At 38.1% G+C, this 18,573-nt stretch overlaps 1 protein-coding gene across 1 annotated transcript in view; it reads right to left on the reverse strand.

Annotated features, from left to right (window-relative positions):
- Positions 1-18,573, reverse strand: part of CWC27 (CWC27 spliceosome associated cyclophilin) — a 121,422-nt gene that overhangs the window by 94,716 nt on the left and 8,133 nt on the right. The window contains exons 8-10 of the mRNA XM_063319713.1: positions 15,782-15,861; positions 12,552-12,585; positions 7,752-7,927 (exon numbers count right to left, since the gene is read on the reverse strand). Of these exons, the coding sequence (XP_063175783.1) occupies positions 7,752-7,927; positions 12,552-12,585; positions 15,782-15,861 (290 nt within the window). The remainder of the gene's footprint in view (positions 1-7,751; positions 7,928-12,551; positions 12,586-15,781; positions 15,862-18,573) is intronic.

Raw genomic sequence — 18,573 nt, forward strand, 5'->3', positions numbered from 1 at the left:
CAATATGTATTGTTGGACAAGGCTTGATAGTAACAGTTATACCTGGTTAAGGAAAATGTTAGTAGGATCAAAAATATAGTTAATAGATTGGAAATAGTAATTATTGTGAAGAACGAATATCACAGTTCTATACAGAAACAGATAAACTTCACATTTCAAAGTTAGTAAGTAGTTCTAAGTATATGGTATTCACATCACATTGCCATCACTTACAAACAAAAAACATTCACAAAAAACTACAGAAGTAGCTTCCTGAACACAAGATGATATACTGATTAAGTTTATATCAGCAGAAGCATAAATAAAATACCTAAATACATATACATGTAACTTAAAAACAATTTAAAAAAACCTCAACAACTAAAGAGCTGCTGGAGTTGTTATTCCAGATCTCAGCAGAGTCTAGGGGATGTGGAAATAACAATTTTTACAAAATAAACAAAACCAACAAACCAACAGATCACAGAAGCATTCATGACGGAGGGAACCTCAGAAACTCATCTACTCTAGCTTCATGCTCAAACTACATGATATCTACTGTCCTTCCCTCATCTTGCCTTTGCTGAATCCACGCTGACTATTTCCAATCCCCTTTTTCTCTTTCACGTGCCCAGAATAGGTTCCAAGAGGACCCACTCCATGATCTGCCCAAGGACCAAAGTGAGGCTAACTGGATCATCCCTACGATGGTTACCTTTTTTGAAAATGGGTGCAACTTCTGCAACATCCTCCAGTCAGAGGATTTCCATAGTTTCAAAGAAAACAGCCTTGCAATGACAACAGCCACCTTATGATGACAATTATAGACAACAGACTTGTATGACATGTCTCATCCCCCTTGAACACATTCCATAGATGTACAGAAATGTTCACGGTTATAAATAACAAAGAAGTAATAAATTTTCAACAATTACAAGAATGACAAGAATTCTTCCACTGTAGAATTATGTGAGTCTCCAAAATTATTTTTCTTTTCATTATAATGCCCGCATTATAAGCACAAGGTAAAAGTACGCAGTAAATTAATTTACAACAAAATATTCTACTATATATTATTAATTTATGAACAAAAAATATCCAACTCTTCATTTATAACAACTGCAGATTTACAAAGAGAATATGCAGTTTTGATTTAAAGGTCTTTTAAAAGACTACCATGAGATCACATATAAAATGACCTTTGGCTGTTCCATACCAAAGTACTACGAGAGCACTTTAGGAAAGCAATCTTGCATGCTCAATGTGTCAACCTTTATTCAGATGCTAGGAAAATGTTATGGTGTCTTAACTACATGCAATTTTTACTGCATGGTCTGAAATGGACTTAGCATGACCGTGAGCATGTCTGCCTACCATCATTAAATATTTTTATTACTATTGTGCCTAGATGACAAAATGAGTGGGGATGCAAGTCATTTGACCAAGTGCAGGTATCTGTAAGTAACCTAGTTATTTCATCTTGTCTTTTAACAAATGGAGAAAAAGAATTCAGAAGAATTACACCTTAAAAAGTGTTATAGACTTCTGCTTTGAGGATGAAGCAAGTAATTACTTACATATACACACAATAGATGTCTAAAGCTTCATGACATGATTTATTTCATGACAAGCAACATGCATATAAGAAAAATGAGGAAAGCAAGGGAGTGGCAATATAGCTACTATTAATTACAACAGTAGTTAATAGTAACTACTACTATTACTACATCTCCTTATGATAGTCAGTGATGGCTTATAAGCCAAAAAGAACAGTGATTACTTAGTTCAACTGCAATTCATAGGATTATTAGGACAAAAATATACAGCAGGAAAAACACAGAGTTAAATTCAGGTGATGCTGATTACTCAGAAAAAGTCAGCTTTTCTTCCTCAGTAGTTTAGCTATTCCAGACACTTATTTCATATTGCTATTTAATAGCACATCCATTATAAGGATGCAATCGAAATTGTTGACTGTAGAGTGAAAAACTGTACTGTCAACTGTACTCTACTTGCCCACTGCATGTCTTGCAAACAAGAAGCAGTGAAAATTTTTAAAAGCTGGTACAGAGAAATACGTAGCACCCGAGCTCCACCTACAGGGTGAAAACAAATATAAACCCAGTATTTTTAATTACCAAACTAAAAGAGGACTGTTTACTCTGAAGCCTGCAGATGATCTCAAGCCACTGCCATTTGACAAATGCAATGTAATGCTGATAAATGTCATTACTATTGCAATGATGGCAAATGCTTCTCTAATCTATATACATTCCTTCATGTAAAAAGCTGTTGTATACTCTGAAGTTTAGGTTTACGCTTTCTAATTAAAAAAAAAAAAACAAAACCAAACAGAACTGTGAAATTTCTCTAATAACTTGCTAGAATTAATAGGAATTTTTTTCGCAAGGTTTCCTATCTAATATTGGAAAGTCTTTCAAATTATTTTTAAAAACATACATAAAAGGTTCAAATGCCTACTGAAATGGCTAAAATTAATGTAATCCTTGGAGCACTCCAAGTATGACTGCATTTAGAAGTGGTATTGGATCCCAGTGCCATGAATTTGAGGTGGTGTCTATTATTTCCGTATTGTTTCTCTGAAACAGATATGCAAACTTCTGACTTCACAAATCTATTTGTATTAAAAGAAACAGGACTGATACAAATTAATACAGATTGGTAGAAAAAGTCATGCATGTTGAAAGACAGTGTTCTGAAAAAATATGTTCAGGTGTTCAATTATTCTATTAGCACGTTTAAGTACCTGATGAGATGAGCAATTGATAGATATCAGATGTTTCTTGGCCCTCTGATATGTTAGTAGACATCATCCTTCAAGCTATGTATGGTGGGTCCAACTTCTTGTTTGATGTTTGCCCCTCCCACATCTCTGCCTGCTCTGATCAACACACACTTGGACTACAGCGGGTGGTGAAGTCCCAGGAGCATATTATCAATCATCTCCAGTACACTTACAAAAAAGTCACTATGCCAGACAATGAAACTTGATAATATTTATCTTACTTTATGTCACCAAACCTCAAAGTTAATAACACCTTATTTATAATAAACAATACCATGCCTTTGATATTCATGTCAGAGGATGCCAGACAATTAATTGGACAACAGTAAGTCTAGAAATTGATATTACTTGGGGTACTAAGCAGTACCCAAGGCTATGTCTTCCAACTGCTAAAAAGGCATCCAATAAAACCCTCTTAGTTAAGATAACGCATTTGGCTATAACACTACTGCTACTGCCCTGAAAGAGTGGAATAGCCACAAACACAGCACACTGACCGTCCACATGCAGAGCCCGCAGCTTATGGAATGCCTACACAAATGTCTCTGAAAATGTGATAAAATGTCATGCAAGCTTGGGCACGCAGGATCTCATGCCTAAGGGTATGCTCTAGCTTTGTGTTCTTTCATGCTACAAATTTGCTATTACATCTTAGCCGAAATTGTTTCTACCAGCCACCCCCATAAAACCCAACAGACAGTTAAACATATTGGTGGACAGACTGATGGACAGATAGGTAGGTAGTAAGTACATATGAAGTCCGATACCTTTTGCAATTCTAAAGATGTTATTTGGCTGCTGTGTACTTGAAGGTACTTTTTGAGAAAAAGCTCTCCTTGGAGAACTTTTAAATTTCTCAATCGTCACCTCCACCATCAGACACAGCTATCTAACGCTAATCTGTATTTGTCCAACCTCCATGATCAAGAACAGTACATTGACTCCAAGAAGCTTATACTTATTCTGTATCGGGGAATATTATGGGTAATATCACAAACATTATTGCGGTACAGGATTAATCAATCACTGAAGGCAGAGTACTGAAAACCAGGAATTACTTCTTCCTGCAGTCAGGAAACTACTTCAGCACAATGCTTCTGCAAGACTTGTGACAAAAAACTACCTCACATTCCTCATCCCACATACTGACATAAAACCATTTCAATCGTCACAAGATAAATATTCATGTAATTTCCCACAGGGATTATCCATCTATCTCAACCATAACCAGATTTTGGGATCCAAGTTATCCATCATCCTCCCAGATCTCAATATGCTTCCTGTGGACCAGGTGTCTACAGCAGAGATAGTACCAATTTCCACCACCAACTTCCAAAGCAGCCACACAGCACAACTTCAAAGATGGCAGAACGGAGAAACAGGGGATAGGTTTTTAGATATCCTGTATATGTCCTCTGAAACAATACCCAGTTATGTATAGCACAGCCATGAAAAAATGGCGCTAGATTTCATGTATTGTGATTTAGGTGCTCTTATGGAGACAAAAGAAGAATGAAACACAGAAAGCCAGTGTTCATGAAACAGAGTTCTATGCTGGTGTGCCTAACACTACATGGTTCTATAAAGAGAACAAATTTATGACAGTTCCAAAAGAAATGGATTAACATCAGTTTACAGATCTGACCACACAAGTCTTGTTGACTACATAAATTTTGCCAAAGCATAAAAGTTTGTTGCTTTGCCTATAACTAAAAGTAAAATCATATGACAGGAAAAACTAATGCCCAATTAAATTACAGATTTTGTTTCCTATATCCTTTTCCATTATTGTGCAGGACTTTTTGATGGCAAATGCTCTGCTTATTTATCTCCAGCTATTAAGTATATTGCGTCTTCTCTTCAGCAAACACAAAACTACAAGGAATTTTGGCAGTAACATCATCTAGGCCTGCAAAAGAACTGACTGGAACCTCCTCAGTGGGATTGAGTGCACCCTTTGCAAATTTGTAGATAACACCAAGCTGAGTGGTGCAGTTGACATACCTGAGGGATGAGACACCATCCAGAGGGACCTGGATAAGCTCGAGAATGGGGCTTGTGTGAACCTCAGGAGGTTCAACAAGGCCAAGTGCAGGGTCCTGCACCTGGGTTGGGGCAACCCCATTATCAATACAGCTGGGGGATGAAGGGATTGAGAGGAGAAGGAACTGGAGGTACTAGTCGGTGAAAAGCTGGACATGAGCCAACAATGTGCACTCACAGCCCAGAAGACCAATTTCATCCTGGGTTGCATCAAAAGAAGCGCGGTCAGCAGGTGAAGGGAGGCAATTCTGCCCCTCTACTCTGCTCTCGTGAGACCCCTCCTGGAGTACTCCATCCAGCTCCGGAGCCCTCAGCACAAGAAGGACATGGACCTGTTGGAGGGGGTCCAGAGGAGGGCCACGAAGATGATCAGAGAGCTGGAGCACCTCTCCTATAAGGACAGGCTGAGAGAGTTGGGATTGTTTGGCCTGGAGAAGAGAAGGCTCTGGGAAGACCTCATTATGGCCTTCAATACTTAAAGAGAGCCTATTGGAAAGATGGGGACAAACTTTTCAGCAGGGCCTGTTGTGACAGAACAAGGGGTAATGGTTTTAAACTGAAAGAGGGTAGATTCAGACTAGATATAAGTTAAGAAATTTTTTACTCTGGGGGTGGTGAAACAGTGGAACAGGTTGCCCAGGGAGGTAGTAGATGCCCCATCCCTGGAAACATTCAAGGTCAGGTTGGCCGGGGCTCCGCACAACCTGATGTAGTTGAAGATGTCCCTGCTCACTGAAGGGCAGTTGGTCTAGATGACCTTTAAAGGTCCCTTCCATCCCAAACTATTGTATGATTTGCTCAAATTACAAAGGTTTCTCTTCTGTACCTGATGTGTTTCTCAGATTCAAATCAACACTGGAGAAGATGTAGAAAAGGACACAGAATTTCCTGCTTAAATCTCATAAATATTTTATTTTCTGGAGTTATTCGAACTTATTAAAGTGGTTAATAAAAATTATTTTCTTGGCAATGTTCTCACCAGGGTTTTCACTGCTCCAAAAAAGGCAGACAAACAGCAACACTTACAGTTGGTATATTGTAATATACCAATATTAAAAGATTATCCAAAATAATGCAAGTGTTCCTACCACTGTAAAAGCACAGCCTGCTTCTAAACATATAGGCCACACAGAGTTAAAAACACTATCTCACATGGAATGCTCAAAGCTTACTCATCTTGCTTTTAAAATCATACTAAATTGTTTCAGGAAAAATTATCAGATCGATACCTGTGAAGTTGCACATGTCAGGGTGTGATTTCCCTTTTCTCTTAATAACTAGTTTTGTTTTACAATTAAGATAATGATTGAATGCCCACCATAACTCACAACAGACTCTTCTTCAATAAGATATAGTTGGGTTTATTTTTAGCAGGTATATATAGTCATATGAAACCAGAGTAACCTGCAAGGGGTGAGTTTCTGATGACTGTAAAACAACAATTGATTTTGTTGCAGTTATTCCTTCCATTTTCCAACTAAAGTTTCAATATATATTCTACCTTAAAGTGTATTACTGTTACAAAAAAATTATCTTCACATGTTGTGACCCGAAGCCTTTACTTCCCAGTTATTAATAGGGATGGTAAATGCTATGGTACCTGTGAAGCATTTATATTGACTACCAGATATTCTTTTGTCACAAACAGACTGTCCTGACTTCTTCCATGCTGGCTATATGCCTTGGCCATTACATATAAAACCATATTTGCAGTGGGGACAAACAGGGGGGGAAAAAAAAAAAAAAAGAAAAGAGGAGGAATGGTTCAGTTCAGAGGAAGCTCTTGTACGAGAGAATCTAAGACAGCCGCTACATAAGCGGAATTTAATATAGGCAGTGAATAATTTCATCGGGCAGCTATTTATAATAACTGTGCAGAGTTAGAGTACAAAATCTAAATTACCTTTTTGATGCTTCCTCCCACTATGACCCAGAAAGTTTCACTGAATAAGTAAATTTACACATTCAAGTTTATAACTGCAAAGACTTAATTGTTCAGTAACTTCATGAACCCATGTTTATTGAAATACTGGACAATAATTCCTAGTAAGCTTGCCATCAGGCCCACTACATATCACTTGCATTCACGATGATTGTTTTCATGCAATATAAATATTATTAGGCAGAATTCCCCAAGTCAGCTCTGGAGAAGGACTGCCAAGACACAAGGTTCCAAGAAAACGAATTAACTCATTGAAAATTGAGCACTAATCAGTACAGATGTTCACGAAGGCCGGCACAGCTATATTACACGACTGGAACCCACAATTTTATGTCTGTAAAGAGCTGAATACTGCTACAGAAACTTAATGATTTGTCTAGAGCTGGTTTAATAATTTGAATGCAGTGTTATGCTACTAAACACAGACATATTCCAACCCTCTAAAAACAGCCCTAGATGATATTTAAAAAATGATGTATTAATTGCAGTGTTGAAAAACTGGTACACTTTAAGAATGACTACTGTGTTAAACCAGACTTTAATGGATGACTAGGAAGTCTTTACTTTCTGTTAAGTCTCAGGGCTGGATGACCACCGTGTGTGCAGATAAAGAAATTATAAAACTCAAACTTTACAAATGTATAGGAAGGTAAATTAAATCATGATAAATACATATAAATACTCTTCATTCATAAGTCATGGGGGAAAAAGAAAACTCCCCTACAAGGTTCCTATAAGTGCTCAGTGTAACAAAACGTAACTTAACTGTTTGGCTTAAACTGCCAAATGAAACTAAGAAATGAGAAAGTGAAACGCAATTTCATCTTCCATAGTTGGAGATGGGCAAGTGAGAATAATTTTAATATAAATACTAACCTATGAATGTAGTAACTGCAAAACTGGAACTGAGCAGAAAATTTAACTGTAAATAAGCTGAAGGGAAAAACAAAAACAAAACCAAAAACAAAGCACAACACTTACCTGCGACTAGTTGTTTTCTTTTCTGTCTTTGTTTCTTCTTCTTGAAGTTGGTGTTTCGCGTTTTCACTTGTATCTATTTTCAACTTCTTGGCAATGCGTTCTTTTATTTGAGATCTTTCATTGCTAGCAGCTTCATCTTCTACGCTATCAGCATCTTCATCATGTTCTTCTTCCTCCTTTATTGATTTAAAATGATAAAACTTCTCCTTTAGTTTTTTTTTTTTTTAATAAAGACTGTTGAATATGGAAAGATTTTCTTACAAAGATAATCCATCACCAAAAAAAAGAACAATACTTCATTTCAAAGCAAACTTTCCGAACAAATATCTCCTTATTTGCTTCAGAGGGAACAAAAAATTAGAAATATGATAATTAATTATTTTTTCATACACAAATTACATCTTTTTTTATATTGCTTAAAAAAACCTGAAACAGTCTAGTTTAGACTATAAACTGTTGCAGATCTGCAGAAGTCCTCATAGCAATGTGGTATCAGTATGGTCATTGTTCATAAACCCAAAATTTGATCAAGGCAATACATTAAACACTTCCTTAATTTTCCACTAAAAGAAAAACAAAACTTAAGAACTTCCTGCGACAGGGCTATACTACAGTCATGATGGGATGGAAGAGGTTTGCCCATCAGTCTCCATGATGGAATTTATAAATACCCCCATTGATCAAAAGAGGCCATGAAAACCCGTGGAATCAATCACCCCAACTCGCTAGAGATACTATGGTTCCAGGCCTAGCAGAGAAAGGCAAAGGGGGATAAACCACCTTGGTTCAAAGACATTTGGAGGGAGAAGTCAGTCATTCCTCTCAGTAATGAAGATGACTGACTAGAGCAAGGCATCTAAGTTTGATTACTTCCTTCCTTGAAGAAGAAAGCCTGCATGAATCTTAATGAAAGGATGCCAGCTCAAATACTACATGGTACATCTTTTCATATTTATTTTGGAGTGATGGTAATTAGCCAAAGCAAAAGCATAAGACACCACATGATTGTAATTTTAATCACACAGAGAGAAAGAACAGACTTAGAAATGGTATTACAGAGGACTGTATTGTATCCAGGAAAATGCCAGGATGTCAGCACTCGGAGAGGAACACCCTAAAGACAATGTACAATTCCTGGGTGACTGACAGGCAGGAGGATGAGTAGTATGAAGACCATGTCCATAAACATGGAGAGGGAGAGGGGAAAAAAAAATAATAAAAGAACCAAGAGCCATGATTTTGGGAATAGAAGAGAAAAATCAAGAGCTGGATTTCAGATGTTGTATTTGAGTCATTGTTTAGGAATCTTCATACTACCACGCTTAGATTTTAGATTTAGACAAGAGAAGACCAGTCAGGAATAAAAAATGAAATCTGTGAATATTCAGCACAGTAAAATAGCTGAATATTTTGTTGATGAAATAACTGAAAGGTTGTTGTGGGAGGGGGGGCTGTCTGTTCTTTTTAAGTAGGGGAAAAAGTGGAACAGGATACGCATTTCACTTAATTTCCCCGAAAGTTACTGTTTGACAGAGGAGATAATGAAACTTTCTTAAGGATTTCTGAAGGGTTACTTGATCAATTATCAGGGAAATGGGGTGACAACATATCTCAATGGCAGGGAGCACAATCCAGAAAAGGAATGTAACAGGACTGTGTTCGAGGTGTTTAACAGCCAAGGATAAAGACAGACTCCTTGCTGAGATTTGGCTAGGACTTAAGAGCATTTCACTGAAACACAGAGTTGGATAGGAGAATGTCTAGAATAAAAATGGACAACGCTAGACAAAATGCAATTGCTAAGTAGTAAGCTAATTAAAAACTACAGAAATCTGAATAGCAGGAGGGGGGTTCCATTGATGGTGTTTTAAAATGGGAGAGACAAAATGGTTCAACTTGTTCAACTCATCTGAATCCCCTGCTTCCCAAACCTTCCATACCCCCCCACTCTGCACAGGATTTCACCAGTTTCCTCCTACAATAACACTGACAAAATAGGACATAAGCTTCCTCCTCAACCCTTTCCCCTCTTGCAACTCTACTCTTTTCTCCTGCCCAGTCTCCTCCTTCAGTCCCTCCTCTGTCTCATTAACTCTATCTGATCTCATACCTTTTAGAGTCTCATTACTAACTAATAGATTTAACACATTTCTACTCAGAGTGAGCTAGCTACATGACAACTCAGGAGGGAAGTGGCTGTTCAGTTGGATGGTGGTGTTCCTCTAGCGACACAAAAATGCACAACTGTCTGCCTGGAAGCTGTACTAGTTTTTGCTGCTGTTGTTAACTGGGTGGAGTTGTCCTATTCTTCTCTTTGCTCTGGATACAAAAACGTAATGAGAGGTTTTGTGTCAGAATGACTAATGGCTACTCAAATTTAGCCATTTGAGAATCACAGAATGATAGGGGTTGGAAGGGACCTCTGGAGATCATCTAGTCCAACCCCCCTGCCAGAGCAGGGTCATCTAGGACGCGTCTAAGGTGGGTTTGGAATGTCTCCAGAGTCGGAGACTCCACCACCTCTCTGAGCAGCCTGTTCCAGTGCTCTGCCACCCTCAAAGGAAAGAATTTCCTCCTCAGGTTTAGGTGGAACTTCCTATGCTCAAGTTTGCGCCCGTTACCCCTTGTCCTGTCACTGGGCACCACTGAAAAGAGCCTGGCCCCATCTTCCTGACACCCACCCTTTAGGTATTTATAAGTATTGATAAGATCCCCCCTCAGTCATCTTTTTTCCAGACTGAAGAGACACAAATCCCTCAGCCTTTCTTCATGAGAGGTGTTCCAGTCCCCTAATCATCTTTGTAGCCCTTTGCTGCACCCTCTCCGGCAATTCCCTGTCCTTCTTCAACCAGGGAGCGCACAGCTGGACACAGTACTCCAGATGCGGCCTCACCAGGGCAGAGTAGAGGGGGAGGATGACCTCCCTCGACCTGCTGGCCACACTCTTCTTGATGAATCCCAGGATGCCATTGGCCTTTTTGGCCACAAGGGCACATTGCTAGCTCATGGTCATCCTGTTGTCCACCAGGACTCTCAGATCCTTTTCCACAGAGAAGATTATTAAATTGGAGGGCAGACATCAAGCTTTATCTATCCATAATACTACATGAAACTTACTGTTCAGTAACTAACTGGCAAATAGGAAGAAGAAAACAAATTGCGCAGAAAGGGGAAACAAAGGAATGTCACTGGTGGGAAAAAAATGTTCAGTCTTGTGAACACATTTCATATAATGTTTTCATTAATGACTTAGGCACAAAATGAGGTTTAACAAATAGCAATGAGGTACTGCTAATACAAAGGACTCAGCTCTCAAAATATGGAATGTATGACCTTGTGGACTGCAGTAAGAGAAACAAGATGGTATTTAATAGCCTGAACAGCAAGATCAGGCTTTTAGGAATAATAAGAAGGATTTCTCTTACACGCTAGGGACTTGTTATTTGGTGGAGATCTGGAAGAATTATTTGCTCATAGGATGGCAATAAAACTACCAACGTGCTCCAGCTGTGTAAATGTGGAAGTGATCCTGTGATGTGTTAACTGAAATAAATCCAAGTGAGATGATAAAATACTACTACTGCTACACAAGGCTCAGGAAACTGCCTGAAATGCTAGGTTCTAGCTAAGATCTTTCAATGAAATGAAATCTAAGGAGAGCACAAAGAGAAAAAAAAAAAGAAGGTCTTCTTATTTCCTATTTCATGACATTACTATAACAGCATTCACATTAATTAGTCTGAAAAATAAAAATTTAAGTAAATATACCTAACGTACTTGTTCTATATTCCGCAAATCCAGTTCACTTAAACGGCTATTTGAACATCTGAAAAATTATTCATTAAATACCATTCTCAGAACCCTTCTAACACTTAAATGCTCCTGCACAGCAGGAATTACAAAGGAGAAGAGTCCAAAAACCTGAACCCATATGCTTGATATAAAAAGCAACAGGAAACAGGGTGGAAGCAGACTATTTTCTTTATTTTAGGCACAAGAATAGGATAGATTGTGTCTTTCCTTCACTTCCACTGTGCATCAACTAACAGTGAAGTAGCTGTGCATGGTGGATAGATACAGAAAATGGTACCTTTCAGGATTCAGTTTGGGGAATGGGGGATTACATTCTTAGTCAAATATTATACCCTTGTCTCAACAGCAACTCAAAGGGGTACCCCCATGACCTACAGCTCGAGGCAGAGACATACTTCACCTAGCAACTTTACTCTGCACCATGTATGGCAATCTCCTTGTAATTAAAATAGCCTCCATGCTTGGTTAAATGTTACTGCTTGGTTATTCAGATTTCCTCTCTTTCAGAGGTGACAGTCTTCATCAATACAATTTAAATGATAAATATTCACTGAAGTTTTGTTTCCTTGAAGAAATCTTTCTAACAGGACTCTCAGTCATACACAGATTTCCCCTCCGACATCTGAGTTATATCACTATTCATGACAAACTTAACTTTTTTTTTTTTTAAAGCAATTTCAGTGCTTTTATTATTGGTTTGTCACTCTGTGATACGTAACCTCCCATACACCTAATATAATGACTGAAATATCTGGTAATCAGTTTTTAAAAAATACAGTAGATGGTAGAGTTATTACTGCATACTCTGTTGTGAACGTTCACAATGGCCAAACCGTTGAGCTCTGAAAGGGCCTCCAGCTTTTGCTGGAAATCTGACTTGAGCTCGTTAGTTTTCAAAAACCTCTAAAGTAGCATTTGTTCCCCTAAGAAAATCTAATTCACACACAGTAAAAATCAAAGACTTACTTGTAAAAAAAAGTTACTTACCTCACTCAAATCCCCTTCTTCACTTGCTGCTTCACTAAAAGAAGAAAAATAATCATAAGTACTTTGAAGTACCAGAGGATATTTAAAATACTGTTTAAAAAAAACAGTTCTTCAATGAAAAATTTTGTTTGGTTAGCTACTTGAAATTTTAGTGAACCTAGTCATTTATATCATCCTCATATTAATCTTAAAAGTACCAATTAATCATACTTTCTATCATTTGACTGTAATAATCCTTTCTGATTAGAAATGTTTAAAAACACAGGATAAATTCTAATCATATCTTGAGCTATCTAGCCAAAACACTAATGTTTTGTCTAAAAGAAAAAAATAAACAACAAAACTCACTTAATATGGATGGTTTTGATCTCATATATTAAACAATTTCTAGCACCTCATTGCAAATAGTCTATATTTTTGAAAGCCTTCTTTATATAGGCATGTTTGACATGCTCTATACTGATAGTTATGGTTAACATCAAAATTTTCATGTGTTATACAACTAGTTTAGTGTATTAAAAAAGGCATCTATTTGAATATACTAAAGCTAACATATCCACTATTAATTGTCACAAACAGAGTTTTCCATCCCACGCTTTAAAAAAGAAGTTAAGTTAAAGAAACAACGCAAGGAATATTAAAGGAGTCTCCAAAGTCAAGGCTTTGAGGTGCACTCTAAAACATCAATAAGTCATCAAGGTCATCAAAGAAACCATAAATTTGCTGGAATCATTGCCATTAATTTAATTTAAAAATTAATCCAGGGAATTATTTCTTGACAGAAGATTATAATTTAAGAAACAAAAAACAATCCACGTTTGTAAGTATTAAAGAAAATATCTAGAATACTTCCAGGTCTGCAACTCTGATGTCAGTCATAAACAAGTAGAAGCCATGGTAAGAGGTAAGACGATCTACTTGGGATTTGTGACATGGCTATAAAGGGAACTGCCTTACCAACCTCTGGGAGGGTTTTGAATGGGCTACACGTGGTTGTGGATGATCTCTCTGGTGTATCTGGACTCACACAGAATCTCTAATCAAAGGTTTTTAAAGAAACTAAGCAGTTCTGGGGTGATGGGAAAGTCCACGCATGAATAAAGAGATGGTTAAAAGACAGAAAACAAAAGTTAGAAGCAAACAATCACTTCTTGCAATGGAGGAAGATCACTAGCGTATATCCACAGTAGTCTGTGTTGGGGCTTGAGCTGTTCAGTGAACTCAGAGACAAAGCAAGCAAACTGCCACGTCACTGAATTTTTTGATAATACTGAGTTACTCAGGGTAGTAAAGTCAAGAGCAGACTGAAGAACTGCAGGAGGACTTAAATTATGAGACAATAAAATGATAGATGAAGTAGATAAAAGTAAAGATACACACATGAGGAAAAGTAGTCCCACATACAGAACAAGGAACTCTCAGCTGACCATCATTGATCATGATGTGCCTCTCAGGGCTCTGTACTGGGACCAGTACTGTTCAATACCTTCATCAATGACACAGACAGTGGGATCGAGTGCACCATCCGCAAGTTTGCAGATGACACCAAGCTGAGTGGTGTGGTTGACATCAGACTCTGTATCAATACAGAGTTCCACAGAGGGAAGGGATGCCATCAAGAGGGACCTGGACAAGCTCATGAGGTTCAACAAGACCAAATGCAGGGTCACACACCGGGGTTGGGGCAACCCCCATTATCAATAGAGGCTGAGGGATGAAGGGATTAAGAGTGGCCCTGAGGAAGATTTGAGAGTATTGGTGCATGAAAAGCTGGACAGGAGCTGACAATAAGCGTTCGCACCCCAGAAAGCCAACTGTATCCTGGGCTGCACTAAAAGAAGTGTGGCCAGCAGGTGAAGGGAGTTGATTCTGTCCCTCTACTCCACTCTCGTGAGACCCACCTGGAGTACTGCATCCAGCTCTGGGGCCCCCAATATAAGAAGGACATGAACCCATTGGATCGAGTCCAGAGGAGGGCCACAAAAATGATCAGAGGGATGGAACATCCCTCCTATGAAGAAAGGCTGAGAGAGTTGGGGTTGTTCAGCCTGGAGAAGAGAAGGCTCTGGGGATACCTTATTGCATCCTTTCAGTACTTAAAGAAGACTTATAAGAAAGATGGGGACAGACTTTTTAGTAGGGCTTGTTGCAGCAGGACAAGGAGTAACAGTTTTAAACTGAAAGAGGGTAGATTCAGACTAGATATAAGGATGAAATTTTTTACAACGAGGGTGGTGAACAGGTTGTCCAGAGAGGTGGTAGATGCCCCATCCCTGGAAACATTCAAGGGATGTTTGGACAAACACTGGACAGGGCTCTGAGCAACTTGATCTAGTTGAACATGTCCCTGCTCATTGCAGGGGGGTTGGACTAGATGACCTTTAAAAGTCCCTTCCAATCCAAACTATTCTATGACAAGCAAATTCTTGGAGTTGATATATTTTCATGGAATTATCTCAGCTCAATATTCAACAGTGATTAAAAGAGCAAATCAGAAGTTAAGAAGTATTAAACAGAGGAGAAAACAGAGACTATCTTTATGCAACTATACAGATTTGTGATTCACCTCATTTTTAATATGTTGTTTAGATTTGGAAAAAAAAAAAAGAAAGAAAAGATACTTTAGAACAGAACCAGGTCTGTGAAGAGCAACAAGAATAACCACAGGTACAGAATAACTTCTGTGTGAAGAAAAGTTGAGTAGGCTTTAAACGTTTAGGCTAGAAAAGAGATGGCCTAAGAAGAGACTGTGGTAAAGAGCGGTATAAAGGGACTGACTGCTCACTACCTCTTCCAGCATAAGAGAATTTATCAAATGATAGCAGTAGCAGCCAGCTTCAGAACAAAAAGGGGAGGTACCACTTCTTGCAGCAGACAGGAGGATGTGAATGTAAACACTATTACAAGAGACTGAACGAGTACTTTGATGGGAGCTCTATTAAGGATTACTGAATAGATGAATCACATCAAAATCTGACAGTCCCCTGAACTGAAAGCAGATGGAGGCTGGGAGATTAATCAGGTAAACATTATGCTTGCCCTGCTTTTATTCTCTGTTGGGCATTCACTGGCAGACAATGTTGGGGACAGCACAGAAGGTTAGAGGAACATTTGGTCCAATCCAGCATTGCTATTCTTAATTTCTTAAAGAGTAACAGACAAACAATGAATACGTATGATGCTAATCCTGAAAGTAAATCCTTTCTGGAAATTGGAAATCACATATTAACCTTCTGACAGCAGGAACTGAGCTTAGATGTGGATCATCCTTCAGTAGATCATGACTACTTTTACTTTTTCCTTTCATGCTCTGTTAAAAAAACAAAAAGAAAAGAGAAGAAAAAAGGTATTATAAAATTTCAGTGTTTGAGGGAACAGATGGTGAAAAAGGATAACGGTAAGAAAAAGACAACTTGTTTCTTGTTAGCTTTAGCCTAACCGGTAAGCACAAATACTTTTAACAGCAGAACAGAGAAGGTGTTCCACCAGAAAGAGGTGAATCAAACTGACTACATAAATTTAAAAAGTATTTTTGCAATAGCAATGCACTTAATTTTAAAGGAAAGAGGTAAAAAAAAAAGAAAAAAAACAAAGAGACTGTTTAATTATCACAATCATTACACATCATAAAGAGACATGTTCTAGCACTATATAGTTTAGTGAATGAAGAGGTAAGAACTTGACTTTCCAATAAAATCAAACACCACATAAGAACCTCAGGCAGAAAGACAGCAGCAAGAAAGCATTCCCCATGCTAATCCAGACTGAAATCAGACTGAAAATCTCTTTTACAGAAACAGTCTGTATTGTGACCTGAATGTCTCCATTTCAGCTGCACCTTATAATCCTTTCAGGAAGACAATTGTTGTGTGGATAATAAAATCTTAATCATTTAAACACAACTTCAATTTTTTATCATGTGGAAAAACAACGACTAACATATTCAGCAACACGAAGAATTACCTCCTTCAACAAGTAATTTGTGCATGTGTGTTCAGGAGCTAGATAAAACATAACACAAGTGCTTACCACCTTTGCAAACTGCTAGAAACAAATACAATTAAATGAGCAGTTTGGACACTGAAAGGTTCAGATTAAACACTAATCAACACCCAGTGGGCATGCCACTGTCAGGTCCCTGAGTGCACTAACAGCCCTACTGGCCTTGAGGAGTTTCACCTGGAAATCCTCTGCCCATAATAACCATTTCATCTTAGGCCTGACAATCCAGAGGTATACCTGTGTCTAACCCTGTCTTCTGGACGGGCCTTTTGGACCCACATTGTAGACTTTCTCCAGCCCTGTCTCCCGTTGCATCTCTTGCTGCTTCTGACTGGAATCTCAGATGGGGACCTTGGTTTTGGTTACTGCTTGCCGTGTCTAGGACTGTTGATGGACCCTGTTACCAGCAACCTATTCTGCCTGCTGCATCCAGACCCTGTGGGATTGTGCCCCTGCTGGTGAGTGCGCTGCCTGTGCAGGAATCACTCTTGCCTCCTCACTCACCCTCCCTCATGCAGCAGCAGCTCTTGCCACTCCCTCTTGACACAAACTTCCCTAACCCTGTGATGTCTGCCTTCTATAACCTCCTGGCATACACAAATTTACTAAGATTCATACTCTCTATAATATAACCATTTAGAGACTCTCCTGATACAGAAGACACAATTTGACCTCTAGCGTTTAAAAGACACCAATGGCCCTATTCCCTTGTTTAATCTCCCTTTGAAAGTATTTACACTTCTCACTTCCACCATGTTCTGTTGCATAAATCCTCACAACTTAAATTCCAAGAGGAAAAAAATACTCCTTTGTATATTTATTTGCTTATTTATCCTTGTGTCTCAACTTTCATATTGTAAGAAATAAGGAATAATCATTCTAATCTTTCCCTTCCTCTCTTCTGTTTGGTTTGGTTTTTTTGGTTTGTTTTTTTTTTTTTATTTTAAAGTTACCATGATCCATATTCCCAGTTATCCTTCTTGCCCTTCTTTGTACAGCCTCAGGAATAAGAGTCTGGTGATGTACTGCAGCAAAAGCAAAATATATTTCCTCGCTTAGACTAAGTGTAGTGCAGGCTGAACAAGTCCAGAGTAGAAAATTGTTCATAATGGGGAAGATGGAGAAAAAACTTAGGAAGCCATTCTTAAATTCAGTACTCACTTGGTTACTATGATGTGACTGAGACAAGAATTCTTATTTTTCACATCTAAACATTAAACCATTAAATACCATAAAAATTTCATCCTGATATATGGTGTTTTAATTTACTCTTTATATAATTTAGCCCCAGCCTCACTACACTAAAAATTAATTAAAAAATGTTCCCTTTTCCCACATCTATTAAAGGATTCCTCAGCTACCGGCAGATTTTCCTCTCAACCTCAGTCCCGAAAACATACAATTCTTACTTTGAAACAAGCAAGACTTACTGCATCTAGCAATCAAAAAAAAAAGTTCACAGATTCACAGATTCTGATGTCTAAGAATCCCATTACTAACTTTGACTTTCAATTTTTCTTACCAAAAACAGAGAATGAAAGTTCGTGCTGAAGTTCACATATTTCATCAACCTCATCAAGACAAAGATAATGTCCAGAACTATAGAGATACTATCAAACCTATTAGAAACAAGCAATGAGGTTTGTGGAAGAAAAGTTTCATTGCGTTATAAGGAATTAATAGAAGTTTTTCATAAACAGTTGATTTGGTTATTTTGCCAGCTACAGCTAGTCCAGGATTTAGTCAGGATAAATACGAGGATGAGATTTTAAGACAGTTGAAGACAGCATGACAACACTGAAACTGGACTTGTCACAAAAGAGATGTTCTATTTAGATAATTTTAAACTGAAAAGCAAGTGTTTGATGTGAAAGGGAAGAACATCAAAGCAACCAAATTAAATGAAATATTAAAAACTAGACTTATACCAAGAGTGGAACTGCAGATGAGCATGTTAAACAAGTATAGTTAGTCTGACTGGTAAGTTGAAACAAGAAAGAAAAATAGTTAAAACTGTTGC

The sequence above is a fragment of the Chroicocephalus ridibundus genome, chromosome Z (genome assembly GCF_963924245.1).
Source record: "Chroicocephalus ridibundus chromosome Z, bChrRid1.1, whole genome shotgun sequence".
NCBI lineage: Eukaryota > Metazoa > Chordata > Aves > Charadriiformes > Laridae > Chroicocephalus > Chroicocephalus ridibundus.